Source organism: Talpa occidentalis, unplaced genomic scaffold (genome assembly GCF_014898055.3).
Source record: "Talpa occidentalis isolate TD23 unplaced genomic scaffold, MPIMG_talOcc4v2.1 talOcc4.3, whole genome shotgun sequence".
Taxonomy (NCBI): Eukaryota; Metazoa; Chordata; class Mammalia; order Eulipotyphla; family Talpidae; genus Talpa; species Talpa occidentalis.
In genome coordinates, this window is record NW_023603184.1 from 144,275,126 (window position 1) to 144,297,028 (window position 21,903).

Genomic DNA, 21,903 nt, shown 5'->3' on the forward strand with positions numbered 1-21,903 from the left:
AGCTTTTTTATTTTCACATATCACTGTTAATTTGCTAATACTTCCATGTATCGCCTAGGACTGTTCTTTGAATGTGATGTCCCCTTTATATAACCAAGACTTGCAGTGTGGTATTTATGATTTTTACAATTTAAGTTACTTTTAAAGCAGTTTGAGTGCTGAATTGTTTTAGATCTTTTTTGTTTGTCTTTTACATTTCCTGTGTGCAACTAAATAACATTTCATAGTGACTTGATTTAGTTGCCTCTAAAATATTTCACTTATTTTTTCTTTTTTTTAAAGATTTATTTATTTATACAAGCACTGGGTACAGTCAGAAGCGCAGGAGGGTGATAGAATTCACCAGAGCCAGAGCAGGGAGCAGAGCAGGCAGAAGGACCGAAGTACACTGCTGAGGGGAGCAGCGGGCGGCAGGAGAGGTCTGAGCGCCATGTGGGACCCTCCTCCGGTGGCACGGGAGCAGCCGGGGATCAAACCGGTGCTGCAGAGGCTGCGGGCAGCTTTGCAACCCAGCGCTCAACCGCTGTGCCACCAGGGAGGCCCTATTTCACTTATTTTTTATGGAAACAATTTTCACTTGTGTCAGTGTTTTCACTTAAACTTTATCAGATACTATACCAATTTTATCACGAAGTACTATACCAAACAAATCTCTTTTTTTTAAAGATTTATTTGTTTGTTTGTTTATTTATTTATTTATTTATTTATTTATTTATACAAGCACTGGGTACAGTCAGAAGCACAGGAGGGTGAAAGAATTCACCAGAGCCAGAGCAAGGAGCAGAACAGGCAGACTGACGAAGTACACTGCTGAGGGGAGCAGTGGGCGCAGCAGGAGAAGTCTGTGCACCATGTGGGACCCTCGCTGGCGGCTGGGGATTGAACTGGCGCTGCAGAAGTTGCAGGCAGCTTTGCAGCCCAGCGCTCAACCACTGCGCCACCGGGGAGCCCCCAAACAACTCTTGATAAGCATAAACTTCAGTTGAGTTGGATAGAGCAGGAGAGAGTGATGATCTAGCCATAAATGATCATTGTACAGTAGACATTTGCTATAGGATTTTCATTGGGAAGGAAAAACATAAATTCATTAAGTAAATTGATTAAAAGGGACTCCTCAGCAGTGCTGTGAGCACCTTCTGTCCCAGAAGCACTCTGCAGCACACAGGGCATAGTAGCATCATTTAACTTTGGTACAAAGGCATCATTTTCATGTCATTTGTCTCAGTTCTCTCATTTGTCTATGTTTTTTGACATAATATGATTGCAAACATTTTGACTTTAGTCAGTTTCAAAATAGGGTCTGTACAGTATATATTAGTATATGTTAAATTTATATTGGAATTTTAAGTATCAGTGAATTGGATTTTAAGTGAAAAAATGAAAATGTTTCAAGGAACTTGCTCACTTCTGGACTTCAATTGATAAAAACCATTGCCTTTTTAGAAACCTCTGTATCTATTTCAGTATCTGTCTTGGGAAAATAAGCAAATTTTAACTCTTTTCTATGCAATATGCATAATGCTCACATTCTTGAGAAACTCCTATGGAGGTATTCAGGACTCATTACCCTTTCCAGTTTTTCCCTACTCATTAATGCATTTTGTAATTTAAGTAATCAAAGTGATGGTTATCTAGGAGTACATGCCTTGTATTCCTCTGCTCATTAAAAAAAAATGTAAATCATGTGTATACCTTTAGATGCTTTCATTAGCAGTGAGTATCGTGACATCTGTATAAGACACCTGATTGGACATGATTGTAATGAACTTCCTTAACTTCATAGTCGGATGGGAAACTTAATTTGAATCAACTGAAATAGAGAATGACTGCTTTTTTAAAAGTTAGAACGTGTTTTTTCAAACACTCCTGAGTAAGACAAAGTATCTTTTTGATAAGTACTATTACTGTTTTTTGGAGGGAAGGAAGTCATAATTACACCTTGCTTTTATTATGGTTGCTTGTTTCAAGAGGTCCTTTTACAAACTGAAACTGTAAGGAATTTTATCAGGGTGATAAGGATTGAAACTATCAATGCGAATCTTTGGCAGGAAACAGGAATGCTATTAACTTAAAGAGGAAAAGACTAGGGATTGGGAATTGATGCACATGGTTGCTCTCTTTGGGTAATTTAAGGCTTGTTGGTAGAGATCATTTGCTGCCTAGGGGAAGATATGAGACCACTGTATGGAAGTTACTGAGAAACATGTATTTAGAAAAGGAAAAGACATTTCCCTTATATTTGTCACATTTTATAAGATCTTTGATGGAGAAGTATAAAAATCAATAAAAACGATAATGTTGGGAAGATAAAACTCTTCCTCTTTTCTCCTAACCTTTTTCTCTTGCTCAGTGAATCGTGGTAAGTTCAGACTTCAAGCAGTTGTGTTCAGTGGGTACATCTATACAGGTTGCTAGTGTTCAGTAAAGAAACTTGATAGTTTTGAAATTTAAGAATTCCTTGCTTTTTCTCGGTGCTTTTTCATCAAAGAAAACAACTTAGAAGTAGATGTTGTTTGACTTTGAAGAGCAAGGACCATTTATTTTCAGTTCGTTTTTGTTTAATTTTAAATTCAGTTTTTGTTAAAAGAATATGTATATGTAATTAAAAAAAGCAGAGATTTAAATGAAGCAGTCACTGCTTCTCTGCCTCCATTTTTGATTACCGTGGGCTGTAACTTCAAACTCTTGTTCTTTCCTTCTATGTTTGCCTTCGTGTTTCTAACTAGTATATAGTTTTGGTTTTTTTTCCAATTTTGTCTTTTGTTGACTTCCCTACTGTACAAGGAGAAAGATAAGGATTTGCCTCTTGAACCCCTTCTCATCCTGACATCTGTACTCTCCTCTTACCCCTCAAGTATCAAGATTTGTGGTTGAATCATTTCACTTTTTGCTTTATTGCTACTACATGCATATTCTCTGTTGAGTCATGTAGTGTATTACTGTTTTTCTTGTACTGCCCATCTCCCTGCCCCCCCCAAAGTTTATGATTGTCTTTGTTTTCTTCATTTGCTTATTTTTCCATATATATATATCATAAATATTATATATTCCTGGATAAATGCTATCTGGCTGAGCTATAAAAGTTCTTTCAGTATGTTCAGACATACTGAGTCTCTTTTTAAAATCCTTTCTTTGATAAATCCTTTATAGATACTTCTATTATTCTCTTATCTATAAATGCTGCACTGTATGCTGTAAATCTGTAATTGTGGGACTTTGCTTATACCTTCATTCTGGAAATTACTTTTATACCTTACTTGTGTTTGACCCTCTCTTTGCAGGAACCCGGCATCCCTATAGTCTGCTGATTAGAGATTAACTGGAGATTGTTTTTAAGAGCTACCTGGTTTTTCTACTCTCATTTTTAAAATAAGTTTGTCTGCATTCACAAGGGTGAAAACACTTTACCCTAAGATGCTGTGCAGTTATTTTCAAAGCTTCAGTATTGCTGCTGTCAAGTCTGATGCCATTCTTATTACTGATCCTTTGTGCCCCGTTTTTCCCTTCCCTCTTTGAGAGTATATATGATCTTTTTTTTAAAGGATTTGATGATTTATTGATTTATTTATTTATGCAAGCACTGGGTACAGTCAGAAGCACGGGAGGGTGAGAGAATTCACCAGAGCCAGAGCGGGGAGCAGAGCAGGCAGACTGACGGAGCACACTGCTGAGGGGAGCAGCAGGCTGCAGGAAAGGTCTGTGCGCCATGTGGGACCCTCCTCTGGTGGCTGGGGAGCAGCTGGGGATCGAATCCGTGCTACAGAGGCTGTGGGCAACTTCGCAACCCAGCACTCAACTGCTGCGCCACCAGGGATGCCTGAGAGTGTATATGATCTTTTTATCCCTGCTGTCCTGAGATTTATATTGAAGCATTTGGGGTGTAAGTCTTTTGTTCAGTATTTTAGGCATATTTTAGACTCAGTGATTTGGAAACTCATGCTTTTTTGAGTTTGGAAATGTTACATTGACTCTTGGGAGTAATAAAAAAAAGCCTGGCTACCACTTTTCTGGGGAGGAAGTTAAGAACGGGGTCTGGGGACATCTGATATCTTACTCATATGTAGACTCATAACTGAGCTCTCAGTTTTTAGTCTGATACTTAATAACGGTCCTTAGTTATGCCTGAATCCAGATCCTATTTGGTATAATCTCCAGAGTAAATTTCCCTTCACGTTGTGCAAAAATGAAAAATGATGTAAAAAATGTATAAAATAAAAAATATAATAATAAAATAAATTTCCCTTCAGACGTCTGTCTGGTGCCTGGGAGGGGTAGTCTTGTGGCTATAGGAGAACTGGGATTTTAACTATTTTGATTCACTTAAATCATTTCATTGGAGTTTGGAGAGATAGTGAAGACATGCTTAGGTTTTGTCCACCACTTTTAACTGGAATACCTTAATTAGATTCGTTAGCTTTTGACTATTATTTTGTAGATGTTTTTCCTAAGAATTACATTACCTTACAATGTAGTATTTGTGACTTTCAAACAAACCCCCAAATTCAGTTGTGGTTTAGAGCATGTTATATATGTGTATGTATATGTTTGTATTTCCAGTGTTTTTTGTTGTTCGTTTTTTTTTTTCTTTTTTTTTTTTAATTTTTGCGTAGAAGAACTGGGGTATAAGCCAGAGGTGTGGGGCGTGAGAGGATTGAGAGATAGAGTAGGGAGCCGAACAGGAGGATCTACTGAAATTCACTACTGAGAAGGAGCAGTGGGCGAGACAGGAGAGGTCTGCTGTGCTATGTAGGTTAGCTCCCGGGCCTGGATTGAACTCAGGCTTTGTAGAGGTGATAGTGCTGAGACTTAAACCCTAGGCCACCAGGGCGGCTCTGTATTTCCAGTGTTTTAAAGTTGCGTTCTGGGCAGACTGAAATTTTGTAGTATTCAGTATTTATAATGTCTTGATGTCAATAGTCTGTAGAAATCTTGATAGCCTATTTAAGGCACCTCCATCTGTTGTGGATTTTAAATGTATAATTTTTATAATGTGATATAAATAATATTTTTACTAAATAACTAGGACTGACTTAGATGTAAATGTTGAGTTAACTTTCTTCAGTTTATGTCAACATTGTTTGCAACCAACCATTTAAATTTCCACAGCCTACTAAAATATTTTAACCAACTTCTCTCCAAGCAGGAGAAAAATGATAAAATTAAGTAAGCTTTCTTATTTATTCATCTAGTACACATTGTTATTTGAGTTCAGCAGATAGCTCTGCAAGATACTTTGAAGCACAGTTAGGAGTAGCATGCTTGCGAACATACAGAATGAGTCATCATCTGGCGTCAGTCATACCTAGGGTGGGGGTCATTAAAACTGGAACTGCTGGGGAATCCTGCATGTGACTTACTTGCATTGCAAAACATGGTGCCACCAGTAGGTGACATTGAAAACTCTTGAAACCAATTAACTGGCAAATAGACTTTCAGAATATCAGAACTGTTACTAAATGATTCATCTTTTTTTTTTTTGCATAAACCTAAAGACTTAAAATTTGTATTTTAGGATATGGAATGGGGGGTGCTTCAGGATTGGCACTTCAAAAATGATTTGGTTTACTTGCCCAGCAATAGTTATGACTGATGTCATTACCGTAAACTGTAAACACTGAATTCACATGACAGCTAGATTTGGCTTAGCAAATAAAGGGAAATGGTATCAACTTCTAGGAATACAACTTAAAAGTAACTAGGTAAGTAAGTAATTTTGTTTTGATGATCTAAGGATGTCATTCATTCAAATAATCAAACTTGGTAGGTAGAGTAGTTGGTGTGCTCATGAGAAAATAATTTTTGTTAGTATAAAAACTGTAGTTATTATGCATAGTAACAGGGAGTCAGGATTATAGTATTTTATATAAGTTAACATACATTAAAATTAACTTTTAGTGTCCAGCTCTGTCCTTAGCATATACATAGTTTCATGTAACTGCCAGCACAAACAGAATATGGCGCTGTACAGTCACTCCATGGGACCTTCATTCCTCTCCTTAAACTCTGGCAGTTAACAGTCTGTCCACCAATATCTTAGTTTTTCTTTCTGAAAATTTCATGTAATTTATATGAAATAGAGTCATATGGTATCTAACTTTATTAGATTGCCTCATCACTCAGTATGGTACCTTTAAGATTATTCGAGTTTTAGTTGTTGCATATTTCGAAAGTTTATCGGAATATCTATTTATCCAGTGGTAGTGTTCCATTGCTTGTTGTCCCATTTCTTGGACAGTTGGAGTGTTTCCCAGTTTTGATGCATACAAATAGAGCTGCTTTAATAGTTATGTGTAGATTTTTTGGTAAATGTAAGTTTTCTTTTCACTTGTATAAATACCTAGGGGTGGGATTGCTAGATCATTTACAAGTGTTGGTTTTCAAAATGACTTTTTTTTGGGGGGCGGGTTTTGTTTTGATGTTCTCATTGTACTGTGTGCAAGCTGTAAATTTCTTGCACTTTAATAGTCATCATTACAATTTTACTCTTTATATTAATATTCTAAAGTTAATCAGTAACTTCCCCTGATGCTATAGAGCCTTAGAAGACAGTGTACCCTCCTCACTTAAGTGCTATTGTTGGCAAAATGTTAAATTTGTCCTCTTCTCCCCACCCCAGTAAATTGAAGTTATTTTAATCAGATGATATTGTTTGTTTATATTTGCCTTTGTATTTTACTAGTTCCTTTGCTCACTCCTTGCGTCTCAGGACCTTCTTGGGGTCATTTTCTTCTTAAAGTGTCTAGAATTTTAATGAAGATCTCCTGAGGTAAACTCTTGGTTTTTGTTTATCTGCTATTTAAGACAGTTTTGCTGGGTTTACAACTGTTTTTTTTTTTTTTCCCCTATTTGGTGATAATATTCAAATGTCTTCTAGTTTCCTTTGAAAAGTCTATTTTGTTTCCTTTGGCTTTTTTTTTTTGGTTTGCTTTTGAAGTTTTGCTAAAATTTTTCCAAGTATGGATTTTACTTATCCGGATTTTGACAAATTGTTCTTCTATCTGTAGATGTGTGCCTTTCATTGGATTTAAAACATCTCAGCCATTATCTCTTCAAATATTTCCTCCTCACTGTTCTTTCAGTTCTCTCTCAAAAGCAAAATTATTGATTAGATATGTTATTCTTTCTAGTGTCTCTCTCCCTCTCTGCCGCGCCCCCCACCCAACAACTCTTCTTTTCTCTCTCCTTGTGGGTCTCCTCATTAACTCAATAACTGCTTTGTTGGATTTTTAATGCTCACATTTAGAATTTTGCATATCTAAGAATTTTGGTTTTTAGATTTGCCTGGTTATCCTGCTAACTGAATATTTCTTACTCATTTTTATTCCATTTAATTCAATTAATTCTGTATACTTGGTTGGTATTTTGTGTGTGATAATTCTAATTTCTAAAGTCTTTGGGAGAGGTGGTATTAAATTTCATTTCTTACTAACTCAAGTTCACTCGTTTTGTTATATGATGATGATTGATATATTTTATTCAACCTAATATGTCCAAATCTTCCTAAGGGAATTTGCATATTGTTCTGTGGGGATCCAGGGATACTAACCAACTTGAAGCTACTTCATTCCCTATCTAGGATTTTAGTTTTAACAAGAATATTTGTTTCTACTCTCGCCTTGTCTTGGCTATTGTTGGTATTTACTTTCTGAGCAGCACAGCATTTTGTATATGAAATGGGCTGTTCTGATCTCAGCTTACTTTCAAGTTGTAATATTTTTTTAGGGGTACTTGGAGGTTTTGTAACAGGGTGGTCCCCAGGAAAGGGGGAGTTTCCCTGCCCCACCCAAGGGAGGGTGGAGCTGAGCACAGTTTCCCTTACTTTCTGGGACACCAGCAATATGTTAATAATTGTTTTACTATCTTTTTTTGTAACCTGTGGAGTATCTGTCATATTTAGCAGAGGAGTCTTTATTAGATTATCCAGTCTGCTGTAGTATTGGAAGTAGGAATTGAGAATAGATATCAAAGTGGCAGTCTTAAGTACTTTATAAATATAGATTTCCTTTTACTTTATCATTTTGCCTACCACTTTGTGTATGTGAACTTGACATCATGTAGTTCAATCTTGGCTTATTTTTGTGGACATAGTCTTTTCAAATTTAAATTTTAATAAATATTCCACAAGTTTTAGATTTGTATGTTTGTTTTGTTATTATTTCATAGAAAGATGTATTAATATATGTTTTCTGTTAGTTATTCTGGAAATGGTAAAGTTAAAGGAAAATTTATTTGTTTTTTATATGGGGTGAGATTGCTGAATGTTTTGTAGTAGATTGGATTGAGGTAGAATTTACATCTCAACTGAGATCAGGACCAAAAGCAGTTTCACCAGTTGATTTTACTCGGTAACCAACATTTTGGTGTATTGAAAGCAGTGGTAGAGATTGTTCTCCTTGAGCATGGGGGAAGATTTGGCAATAATGGAAACATTTTTGATGGTTGCTGTTGAGTTGGGGATATTACTAACATTTTGTTAGTAGATGTCAGAGATGTAACTCTATATCCTTTGATGCACAGAGCCAAGTGCCCCCTAATCCCCTCCTTGCCTGTCTCCCATCACCTATCTTCGCCCTTTATTTCCCTTCTCTAATTCTTCAGCACATTCACATTTATGTAGTCAGAACTAAATGTCCAGTTTTTTTGACCACTACTCCTTATCAGTTGGACTTTTCGTTATTTTTTCCTTTTACAGAATAGTACAAATTCATTGTGGAAAACTTTACAAGAATAGAAAATAATAAATGGAAAAAACCATTCAATTCCATTATTGTTACATGCAAAAGACTTAACATTGGGCTATTTGGCTTTCCTGTTTTCAGATTTTTTTTATGTCATTCTGAGAATATAATTTTCATTTTAGAAAATTAAAACATAAGCAAAAGTATGCATAATGTTATACAATTTTTTATCATTTTTTTAACCACTTCCCTTTTGGTACTGAATGTTTTTCTGTTATGACTTACGTTTGATGAACATTTTGTACATAATTAGCTAGCTTTGTTACAGATTCCATCTTTAGAAATGATTCCTAAATGGGTATTTATTATTGAGTTAAATGGCATGAATAAGATTCTTGATACAAATTGCTGAATTATCCCACCATCAATCAGGTCCACCCATTATCACTGCCGACTAATCGACATTCTACTTACAGAATTGATAGAATGTCTTTAGATTTTTTACTAAGCTACATTTTATAATAAACACATACTATCCATGTACAAAGTTTAGAAAGTAAAAAAGGAAAAGTCTTTGTATATCCTTGCATTGAGACTATAGGAATAATGGAATATATTGATAAAATGGAATAATGGAATATATTGATAAAAGAACAATTAGAGAACATGGAAATATGTAAAATTTCCTTGGAGTTACTTATAGCCTTACAAAATTGTGTATACTAGTTTTGTATGTTGAAAATTATACTAAAATGCATTGAGAGAGCTCATTTAAAGAAATCTTGTAATAGTGTTCTTGTTAAATGGGAAAAAATAGGCTTTCATACTTTGTGAATGCATCCTAGTTGTATTTCATAAGTTCAAAGTTTTATTCATTTTTGTAAGAAAGATAAATACCTTTTGTGTAAATGAACTCCTGATGAATGAAATAAGCTACGTACTGTGCTGCTTTCATGAGATTACATCTGTAAACCTACAACATGGGAAGAGTCAGGGATTTCCTCGTTTAATGATTTGAGTATAATGGTATAATTATTTGATTCAAAATTTCTTATCCAGAACATACTCTTTTAACAGTGTTTGACATTTCCATTTCCTTTGCCTTTTCTATTTTTTGAAAGGATTCTACAAGGAAGGTTGAAAAGTGAGGGGTTGGCTGGAACACAATGGGGGTATGGAGTAAGGAGAGACAAAGTTGCTTAGTGGGAGGGAGGGAATAGAAGAGAGGAATTTGAGAGAACAGTAATTCCTTCTTAAATTGTTTTGGAATAGAATAGCCTGTAAATGCATACAATAAATTAATAAGCTGCCCTGAAAATGGTGAGTTTTTATTCTTATATAAAATTGAAAAAGTCATGCTTTAAGTGAATAAAAAATGGCTTTTGTAAATTTTCAATTTAGAAAATCTGTAACTAATCTGTGAAGTTAATTTTTTTAATTAATTTATTTATTTATGCATACAAGAGCTGGGGTACAGGCCAGAGATGGGGTGGGGGGCGAGAGCATTCACCAGAGACAGAGTGGGGAGCAGAACAGGCAGACTGACAAAATACACTGCTGAGGGGAGCAGTGGGCATCAGGAGAGGTCTGTTGCGCCATGTGTGTTTCTGGCAGGCCAGGGATGGAACTCGTGCTGCAGAGACTGCGGATTGCTTCATAGTGCGGTGCTTAACCCCTTGCACCACCAGAGGCCCTGTGGAGTTAATTTTTGATGTAGGTTGTGAAGTTATTTGAAAGTAATTATAATGTAGCTGTTTCTTCACGGTTAAGTTTTGAAAATTTTCCTAGGTGGAAGATGGCTGTGTTCAGTTTCTCTTATATGCAGTCCTTTCCCCTGTATTTTATGACATACCAGGAATTAGAAGGAAAGTAATTTCCTAGTTCAAAATTTAAACAAAACATGAAAACAACAAAACCCATTGAATATTTTTTTCCACTTCGAAGTGTGGAACAGATAAATTGTAACTTATCATAATTCAAAACATGATCTGAAAGGCATGTAATCTGACAGTTAAAAGGGGGGGGAGGAAGGAGGATTAGGATGTGAAAATTGAGAAGATTTTAATTCTGAATTCACCCTGTTTTCACTTAAAATATTGTGAATATCTAGCTATTACACATATATAATTACTCAAAAATATCTCCAAGTATTTTTGAAAGTTTTTTTTTTTTGTTCTTTTATTATTGTAAATCACTCAGTTAGCATTGATGATTGCAGGATTTTGACAATCCTGTAAAAATAATACTAATCTACTCTGGATTCCAAATGAACTCTTTACCAGAGGACATGACTCCAAAGTAATTTTAGGAAACTTAACATATATTACTTACTTCTTTGCAGATATTATTTTAACCCTTATTCTTGTGGGTAGAATAGGCCGCTTTGTGATAGTTAGAATGTCTACTTGTTCTTCTCCTTGAGTATATTTCTATTAAGTTGTTCATGTGGATGATGAAACATCAAGAAACTTACATATTCCTCACAAGACCATCTATACAGAAAAGGCTTCAAAGTTGTAAAAGTCATTTAATTATGCATTCAATTATTTCTTGACTCCCTTCCCTATGTTGCTGTGTCCTGGAGTGATTAAAAAGGTCCTTTTAAAATAAAATAACATAGCACATTCTTCAAGTATAAATAGAACCACATAGCATATTCTTTAGTGATTGATTTCTTTTAGTCTTAACATGACTGAAATTCACTGATGTTGTTATGTATATCAATGTTTTACTCCTCTATGTTGCCTATGTACCATTGATAGATATTTATAGTGTTTCCAGTTTGGGGTTACTACAAATAAAGATATGAGAATTGCTGTACAGGGGTTTTATGTGGACTAAGTTTTTGTTTCTCTTGAACAAATACTTAAGAGTAGCTGAGTCATATAGCAGAAGCTTGTTTTACTTTTAAAAAAAACTACCAATCAACTTCAGTGTATGAGCTTTTCTGTGGTTCTACATTATTGGCGCTGTCTGTTTAATAATTGCATTCTAGTGGGTATAAGATGCTATCTCCTTGTAGTTTTAATTTCCATTTTTCTTAGGATTAATGACATTTAACATCTTTTCTTGTGCCTTTTGACCTTTCGCATGGTTTTTGTGAAGTATTTAAAGTTTTAAAATTAAGTGTCCTCTTACTATTGAGCTGAAAAACCTCTTTGTAAGTTCTGTATAAAAGTCCTATGCCAGATAAATACACTTAAAATATTTCAAAAAAAAAAAAAAAGGTCCTTTTATTAGAAGTCCTTACTTGAGTTTATGGAGAGATGGGACCATTTTCCTTACTGATTATTAACCTTGTTAGTTTTCAGTACTCTAAATTAGCTCCACACTTAAAGGTAACAGCCATTTGATTAGACTATTTGTATAGCTCCAAACTTAGCACATTGCTGTCTCTTTCTTAGGAAATATGAAAATATTTATTTGAACAATTAATTACTTTTGGAATTCTTTTTCATGAAGTTCTGTATTACAATCTTCTTCTTCCATCAGAAACACAATATATATTTCTTAGAAGCTCATGTATTTATAGATGCTGTGTGTTTCTAGTAAGGTAGTTAGTTGAATTTATCTTTATTCATATTTCCCTCCAATTTTATTGAGATATAATTGATGTATATCACTGTGTGAGTTAAAGTATACAGCATAATGGCGTGACTTACATTATTTTGTGAATTTGTCTTTAAATGTACAGGTGTGAGACTAACCAATATAACTTTGATGTATCTGTTGTGGGGATTACAGTTTAAGATACATTTTAAGTACCTTTAGTTTATGGAATAAAAATACTGTTCCAAATTTAAATATGCTGATTAAAAATGTTTTGCATTTACATGTAACTTAAAAAATACTACAGGATATAATGGTGAATTTTTAAAATGTGTTTATCTTTTAGGCGAGGGTTAAATCCTCCACACAGGGTGAAATCTATCTCTATGACGACATTCACACAACAGGAAATTGAATTCCTGCAAAAACATGGAAATGAAGTAAGTATTTTTATAGTTTTGAATTATTTTTTGAAGTCAGTCGTTTTAATATTTAAAATTTATATAGAATGGTGAGCTATGTTTGTATTGTGTATTTAGCTATTTTAGAGTTCCTGTTTTAATAATGTGTTTAGAATTAATGTCTGCTACATAAATACTTAGCCTTAAACCTGAGGTGAAGCATACATTTTTAAATTTCATCAGTGTTGAATGGAAAAGACTTTTTTTGGTGGACATCTGGCATTGGAGTAACTGACCATTAGTCTTTTCTTTAAAAGACCAAGAAAAAGGCAATTTTCACAGCCTTTTTCTTTCAAAAGCAGCAGCTCTTTGCCTCCCTTTCTCCTTTTCCTAATAAACCTGTCCTTTTAACATGTAAAAAATAAATAAAAGACCTAGAAAGAGAGAATTAGTTTTGTGGTACTAAATAGTAAACTTTTGTTAGGCAGTTATTTGATCAGCTTTCACTTGAGTTTCCCTCCTTCCTTTTTATTACATTTTAACTTTAAAAAGTACATGGGATATTTAATATTGAGCAGGTCCTCAGTAAGGAGGTGGTAAGTAGTTCTGAGAAGGCAGCCTGGTCTCATGGGAAAATGATTAAATTAAAATTTGGGTAACTTTTATTTTAATTTTTATTTATTTATGCATACAAGAACTGGGGTGTTACAGGCCAGAGATGCAGGGGGTTGAGAGGATCCACCAGAGACAGAATGGAGAACAGAACAGGCAGACTGACTGAAATACACTGCTGAGGGGAGCAGCGGGCAAGATAGGAGAGGTCTGCCTCGCCATGTGGGGTTTCTCTCTGGCCAGCCAGGGATAGAATTCCTGCTGCAGAGGCTGTGGATTGCTTCACAGTGTGGTGCTTAACCCCTTGCACCACCAGGGAAGCCCAAATTTGGGTATCTTTTCATTCTCTGTTGTAATGGGTTTCTAGCAATTCCATTCTGCCTTTTTTTTTTTTTTTAAATTTCATGTTTTGCTATTAGTGAAAGTAGGGAACTTATTATTTTTTTTTTTTTTAAGGACAAAATCAGTAACAAAGACATAGGCGTGTTTTATTATCTTGTCACTATGAGCCAGTCAACCCAGTTGGTTAATAATAGCTATTATTTCACAAGGAAGTCTTGTCACTCCCTAAAAAAACTATTACTTGTACTATACTCATTGCATATTTTTCATAAATGGGACAGAAGAAAAGTGTTAGCGTTTATTTCAGTTTTCTCTTTTATGTTCACAGCATGTTTTGCAAAAGTTTTGCTCTCCTTTTCTTTCTTCCTAACACTTTGATAGTAATATTTTAAACTTGCAATTGCTTGTATTACTTTAAAATAGTAATAATTTCAACGTGTTTTTTGTTCTAAAGTAGTGAGGATGTGTAAGTTCACAGTTATGAAATATTTTTTTAAATACATCATCTAGAGATGGGAGCATACTTTGAAAGTAGTGAGGATGTGTAAGTTCACAGTTACGAAATATTTTTTTAAATACATCATCTAGAGATGGGAGCATACTTTGAAATCTCTGAATTTTGGTGATAAATTATTTTGAGTGATCAAGTTCCAGACTGATGTGGGTACATTATTGGGAAATCTAAAGCTAGGTGAAAATGCAGGTTTTTATCACTGTAAGTATAAAATAATATATTAACAAGTAAAAATACTTGAACTATTGATAATTGTGTAAAGTTTGGGGTTAGCCTCATATTGCAAACTTTAAATTACTTTCTTAAAAAGTTGATATATAGTATGCAAGCTTTATATATGTATAATATTTTTAGCCTTTAAATATAGTATTTTATTCTTACATCATTGTTAATTTTGGACAATATATGATTTCTCCCCTCATGTGTGATAATATAGTCTCCCTCCATCAGAGTGCTCACAATTCATCACCATATTTCCTTGTGTTTCTTCCTCTGCCCCCCATGGTGTGTGTGTACAAACACACACACTCCCCCAATCCCTCACATCTATGGTCAACTTTCAAGGTTTGTCTTTGACCCTTTGTTTGGTTTTTCTATATTCCACACAGAAGTGAGATTATCCAATTTATCATTTCCTCCCCTCTTGACTAAATTTGATTAGCATCAACCCTTCCAGATCTTAGTGGCCAGGCTTTTAGTTTCACTTCATTGAGAATGATGCTAGCTGTGGGTTTGTCATATATGGCTTTTACTATGTTGAGATACATTTTTCTTTTTTTAAGATTTATTTTTTTATTTATAGAAGAACCGGGGTACAGGCCAGATGCGCGGGAGGGTGGGAGGATTCACCAGAGACAGAGTGGGGAACAGAACAGGCAGACTGACTGAAATACACTGCTGAGGGGAGCAGCAGGCAAGACAGGAGAGGTCTGCTGCACCATGTGGGACCCTCCCCAGCCAGCCGGGATTGAACTGGCACAGCAGAGGCTGCGGACAGCTTCACAGCGCAGTGCTCAACCACCTGCGCCACCAGGGGAGGCCCTGAGATATATTCTTTTCATCCTGAGTTTTTCAAGGGCTTTTATCATAAATGGATGTTGAACTTAATCAAAAGCTTTCAGTGTGTTGATATGATCTTTTTTTTTTTTTTTTTTTCTCTTTTTGTTAATGTGGTAGATTACATTGGGTTTTGGATGTTGACCCATTCTTGTGTCCCTGGAATAAATCCCACTTGGTCAAGGTATATGATCATTTTGCAGCATTGGTGGATTCGCTTTGCTAAGATTTTGTTGAGAATTTTAGCACTGTGTTCATTAGGGTGATTGACATGTAGTTTTCCTTTTTGTTGTTGATGCCTTTGTTTGGTTTTGGTATTAGTGTGATATTGGCCTCAAGGCACTATCATACATCTTCTGCATGAATGGGCTCAATTCTGAAGATGATTGTTGCAAGTTAAAAAGCTCATAAAGTAGGGCCTCCCCGGTGGCTCAGCGGTTGAGCTCTGGGTTTCGAAGCTGCTGCAGCCTCTGCAGCACCGGTTCGATCCCTGGCCACCTGGCGAGGGTCCCACATGGCGCGCAGACCTCTCCTGCCGCCCGCTGCTCCCCTCAGCAGTGTACTTGGGTCCTTCTGCCTGCTCTGCTCCCTGCTCTGGCTCTGGTGAATTCTCTCACCCTCCTGCGCTTCTGACTGTACCCAGTGCTTGTATAAATAAAATAAATAAATCTTAAAAAAAATTAAAAAAAAAACAGCTCATAAAGTATATTGACGTTGACAGCAATCTTGAGTCTTCTACCCTTTCGTGGGAGTCTTAGTGTTTTGAGGGGCATGTTTGGTTGTCATGATTTGGGGTTGTTGCCAGGTTTATTCAGGGTAGTGCTCTGGTTATGGATGATTTACAATGTGCACAACAGAATTAAACCTGCATTCTACATGCTTTCAATATTCCTCCAGATATTTAAATGCTTACAATCTCTTCTGTGTTATAAATTAATTCTCTTTTGCATCTGTGCTTTGCGTGTTTGTATTGTGAACAATTTGCTGTCAAGTCCAGAACCAAGTGGGAGGAGACTACTAGCTTACAGTACATTGATAGCGGGATGCTGTTAATTGAGATCATCAATGCAGTCAGTGGCTTAGCACATTGTATATCTAGGACAGTTCACTTTTCATTCAGAAATCTGTAAGAATTGTTCACTCCTGGAAAATCACAAAGTGATGGCAACACCACTCATGGTGTTTGAGTCATTAGTACATCTGCATTGGTAGCTGTGGGAAGCAAATAGTGTTATTATTACTGTTGATAAATGTATCAAAGACAGATTTAATATTTATAACCTAGTATTAGTTTCTGCAGTAATTTGACTTACAAATTACTTGATTATTAGGTTAGCATTCTCAGACGTCTGCATTGTGTTTGGTGGAGTGGATATGTACATTAGGATTATAGGACATATGCCAAATATTAGTGAAATAAGCAAATACAAAAATCAAAGCACATTGTAGGTTATTTGCTAAAACAGATTTTGATATTTTTTCTTGAAGTAAAATACTTCACAGAACTTTTCCACATGTTTATCTTGTAATGCTTTCTTTTGTATCATGAAATTATTTTTAAAAAACTTGGGTGTCTTCCTTATATTTATTTTTGTGACATCGTGGGTAGTAAATCATGGTCCTTTGGTTAGAGGAATTTCACCAAGGGGTTAATGTTTGATAGTCAAAGTTAATGGAAGGAGGACCAGTGAACAATGCTGTAGATAATTGACTAAAAGGAAAATGTACAAGTAATTTTATTTTGAAAGTTTTTCTTTTTTAGAAGCAAGTGAACTTTCCCAATTATATTTTAGGACTGAGATTAAAACAGTTACTCTCAGTGCTCCAAAGGCATGTTGTCTACACATTAGAAATAAAATCATACTTGATCTGCACTATTTGATCATATATATCCTAGGTTATAAAAATAATAACCAAGATAGAAACTATTGCATTTTAAAAATCCCTCTAATACTTAGACCCATAAGGTTAGGTATACTTTTTCCCTGTTAAAATTTATGATGGGGTCTTTTCTTCATTCTTGAAGCAGAAATTGATTAATCTTCTATTTTGTGTCAGGAACTATCCTTGGGGCCCAGGATTCAGTGATGAGCAAAACATACAATTCCTGCCCTCTTGTACAACTGACAGTCTGGGGGTGGGGATGGGGGGGGAGGGGACACAATAAATATAGATGGTTTTCAGTTCCATTTTGGTATAAGAATAAGAAGTAAGTACCTTAGTTTGAAGTTTGCAGATGCTTGGGATTGTGGAAACAGTATTATTCTGAGCTTAAATAATTATAACAATTGGCAGTTTTTATAGTAAGAGCATATTAAACACTACTATGTGGCACAGTTCTGTTCATTGCTTCAGGATCTATAATTACTTTGGTGCTTATAGCAAGGGTTGGCAAACTGTTTCTATAAAGGGTCGGATAGTAAATAACATAGGCTTTTTGCATGCCACCTATGATATCTGTTTTATATCCTTATTTGGAAAAAACCATTTTTTTTTTTTTTCTGTAACCTTTTAACAATATAAAGACCATTCTTATACCAGGGGCAGTACAAAAACAGGTCACTTACCCAGTTTGATCTGGAGATGGCTGCTTAAAGACTCCTGATCGATGGAACTCCAAAATTTTCAGTTCTCAATATAAATTCTCTTACAACCTGGTTTCTTTTAATAGTTGATTTTTTTCTTCATTCCCAACAGAATTATTTAACTGATTATCTCTTTGCTAGTTTCCATATATGCTGTTTGTATTCCATTTTCTTGTCATTTTGTTCATTGTTTTATATTTTATGAATATTTTTCTAGTTCTATCAAAATTTTTACTTTTCTAACAAGTCTTCAGGAATATTTTAGCCCGCACCCACAGTGTCTACATTATAGTCCCTGTTTCAATTTTAAGCTTTTTTTTTTTTTAATAGCATTCACTGTAAGATTTACACTATTTTTATTGCTTTTGTAGTTTCTTCGGTATTAGTCTTATTACCCTCAAAACATTTTTTAAGTGTTTCCATCTTGATCTTACATGGTTTCTCATTGCTCATGGAGCAGTGGGGATGTACAAGTGTTTATATCCAAGGAAGTTTTAAACTTTATATCCATGTGAGTTTTTTAAACTTTCTTTTACTGGAATTACTTTGTGTGAAAAAAATCAGTATTTTTGTATTTGTTTTGATAATAATTCCTGGGCTCTGCCCCCCAGAGATTCTGACGTTGGTTGTAGGGCGTAAGGTACAGGAGTGTCTGTCTACATTTTTCAGCAAGACCCCCTTGTGATTCTGATACTGGTAGCTATAGACCACCATTTCATTTAAGAAAACCAGTTTATTTACTAAAGACTTCAGACTTTCAGACAGAAAACAAATGTGTAGTCTAGTTTCATACCTCTAATTAGCAAATCCTGTCCCTTTGGGCAAACTTCTTGTCTCTGCACTTTATTTTCTTTTGTAATGCATAGGAGGTTGAGTCTGCTGTTCTCCTTACATCATGAGGGTGATTTGAAGATTGTGTGTAAAGATATTATGAAAATTGATGTATTAATAGATGCAGGATAAGAGTTTTGTGTGCAAAACTACTTTTTGATTGATTTGTAAGCTGAGGAAAAAAGCATTATGTGATATGTTTGGAACAGAATTTTTTTTTTAAAGATTTATTTATTTCTTTATATGAGAACTGGGGTACAGGCCAGAGGCACAGGAGGGCGAGAGAATTCACCAGAGACTGAGCTGGGAGTAGAACAGCAGAACGACTGAAAACACTGCTGAGGGGAGCAGTAAGCAAGGCAGGAGAGGTCTGCCGTGCCATGTAGGTTTCTCCCTGGCCGGCCGAGAATTGAACTGGCACTGCAGAGGCTGTGGACAGCTTCACAGTGCTGCGCGCCACCTGGGAGGCCCCTGTTTGGAACTGAATTTAATGACTGTAGTGTAAGAAATTTTTTCAGAATTTCTATTAGTGGAGTGGTATTAATGTGAAAAGTTAATTTAGTATTAATAGTGACATTACATTTTTTAACCATAGTAATGTATTTGAGGGAACAGCTTCCTAATGAAATAATCTGAGGTCTAAAGCTAAATAATTGAGGTACATCCTATTGTATTGCTTAAGAGCATATTTGTTTATTTTGTACATGTTATGAAGAAATGCACATTTTTTTAAGGTCTGTGTTAGAATTCTCTTAAATCTAGCTCTAACTAATCCTTAATAGCATAATAATCTTTAAAATACTCAGTGCTTTCTGTGATGCTACTACTTGTTTGGCTTTCAGAGAAATACCTAATTATATTGATTAATCAAAATAACTGTAGGAAATGTTATCTTTGTTTTGTGTATTTTGTGAAATTCTAAAGTGGGTCTTAATGAATGATGGCTGAAAACCCCAGAGTATTGTAGAAAGAGCTATTGTAGAAAGAGCTACTCTCAGCATTGTTTAACTTCTTATTTCATTGATATGGCCTAGCTCTTTGCCTCAGCCGTAGCTGCTGCTTAACCTCTTAGCGTTCATAATTCTCTCTAGCCATTAGGTGTGTTAGCTTTTAAAAAAATCTTAACTTGACTCTAAAAAAAATACAGATCATTAGACTTTTTTTTTTACCTTTTATTATGAGATTATTTACCCAAGTAGAGTGTATAACAAACTGCCATCAACACTTAGCTTTTACCTTTTTTATTATTTATTTATTCATTTTTAAAAAGATTATTTATTTATGCATACAAGAACCGGGGTACAGGCCAGAGATGCAGGGGGGGGTGAGAGGATTCACCAGAGACAGAGTGGGTCACAGAAAAGGCAGATCTGCTGAAATACACTGCTGAGGGGAGCAGAGGGGAGACATGAGAGGTCTGCTGCCCCACATGGGTATCTCCCTGGCTGGGGATCCAACTCGTGCTGCGGAGGCTGCAGATTGCTTCATAGTGTGGTGCTTAACCCCTTGCGCCACCAGGGAGGCCCCTTTTTTATTATTTAGAAGCAAATCCCATACATAAAATTTCATCTGTAAATTCATCGATGTTATCTCTAAAAAATAAGGACTGTATGAAAAGTTTAACTATCAAAAATTAATAATGACCCAGTTTTCCAGCCAGTGTCAGATTTCCTTTAATTTGATAAATTTCCTTCCCTTAATAGTCTGAACGCCACTGGACATGTGGCCCACATGTTGAGTGATTTAATATGGTCTTTGAAAGTCTGTATTGTTGACAAAGAATTGGAGACTAGATGGGTCACAGTATTACCTGCAAAGATTTGACGAGAACTAGGCAAATTTGGGGGGATTGAATTGCGTTCTTTTTGGGCCAGAGCCAGGTTTGTGTTCGTACAGTGAGTGGGGACTTCACATCAGGTGGCTGCTGTAATCTGGGGGCTCTGCTAGCTTAAGTTCCTAGGAAGTAGAACAGCTTAGGTATCTCCTAGCTCTTGCCGTCAGAGTCACAGCACTAGCACCCCATAGTCCACGTCCGAGTTGTAGTCTCTTCCACTGCTCTGGCATCAACTGCTGTTAAGGCTTCTGAAAATTGATGTTAGTTTCTTAGTACAGAACAGGAAGCCTGTTTGGTTGCTAGGACAGCAACTGGCATTCATCTTGGCAACAGGGGATGCCATCTGGTTTGTGTGGGGTTTTATGAGCTGGTAAGAATAAACTTGAAACAGGCTGGCTGCATATGTTTTTGAGGAATTGGGTAATGATATTGAAGACTTTTGGGTTATCTTTCATCAGATAGGAGTAGTCAAAGGTCATACTTGGCGGGAACTTCTTGGAGATTTAGATAATATCTTCTATTGGATCTGTCAGTTTCCCTCAAAGATGATAATATTGGTCTGTGATGCAAAGATCTTTTGAAGGATGGTGTGACTGTGAACAGTCATTTTCTAGTCATTTTCCAGAATTTGTCCTGTTTTATGCCAGGTAACTGCAGCATGGTGCCATTGGTCTTACTACAGGACCGCGGGGTCTCCTGTCTTGTGAGTGCCATGGTGCAGCAGCTGCCTTGTTTGCAGGGGGTCCTGGTTGGGCTGCCAACTATATTGTCTGAGAACCCCCTCTCATGGGTGACCGTTGACCATGGTAAGACTCAGGTCTCAGACAGAGGTTATGCAAAGTCACAGCACTATGGGCTCATCTACCTGTCTCTCCCTGCACCCCCCACACCATTTATTCTTAAAAAAACTCAAATATGCTTAAAAGTTGAAAAATTATACAGCTATAATAACCATCTTATTTGCTCATCTTTTCTACTCATCCGTCCATCTTATTTTTCTTTTGTAAACAGTTCCTGTAACCCATAATATTTTCAGTGTATCATTAATTGGTCTTCAGTATTGGCTTTGTATGTCTAATTCATATATAATGAAATATAAAATTTTGTACCTTTGGATGAGCTTTGACAAATGCATCCAGTTTGGTAATGCTAGTCTATTGAGGACATATAGCACATTATTATCATCTCAAAAAGTTCTCTGATATCCTTTCCTATTCATTTCTCACCGCCAGCAACCATTGTTTTGATTTTTATTCATAGAAATAATAAAAATGTGTATTTTTATGTAAAACCTCTTGAGAGTTAGGCTTGTAGATGCACATAGCTTGTTCCTTTTTTTCTTGCCCAGTACTAGTCTGTTGTATAAATTAGAATATGCTCATTCTTTATCAGGTAAGTTTGAGTGACTCTTTTCTCCCAGTCTCTGACTTTCTTATTTCCTTATTGGTATCTTTTGATAGAAGTTTGCCTTTTTTTCTTTTTGAAGGTTTATTTATTTATG

The 21,903-nt window shown here is 35.7% G+C and overlaps 1 protein-coding gene across 5 annotated transcripts in view; it reads left to right on the plus strand.

Annotated features, from left to right (window-relative positions):
* AGFG1 (ArfGAP with FG repeats 1) overlaps positions 1 to 21,903 on the plus strand; it is a 72,656-nt gene that overhangs the window by 4,054 nt on the left and 46,699 nt on the right. For all 5 annotated transcript variants that reach the window (XM_037524167.1, XM_037524168.2, XM_037524169.2 and 2 more), the window contains exon 2: positions 12,574 to 12,667. In XM_037524167.1, coding sequence (XP_037380064.1) covers positions 12,574 to 12,667 — 94 coding nt within the window. The remainder of the gene's footprint in view (positions 1 to 12,573; positions 12,668 to 21,903) is intronic.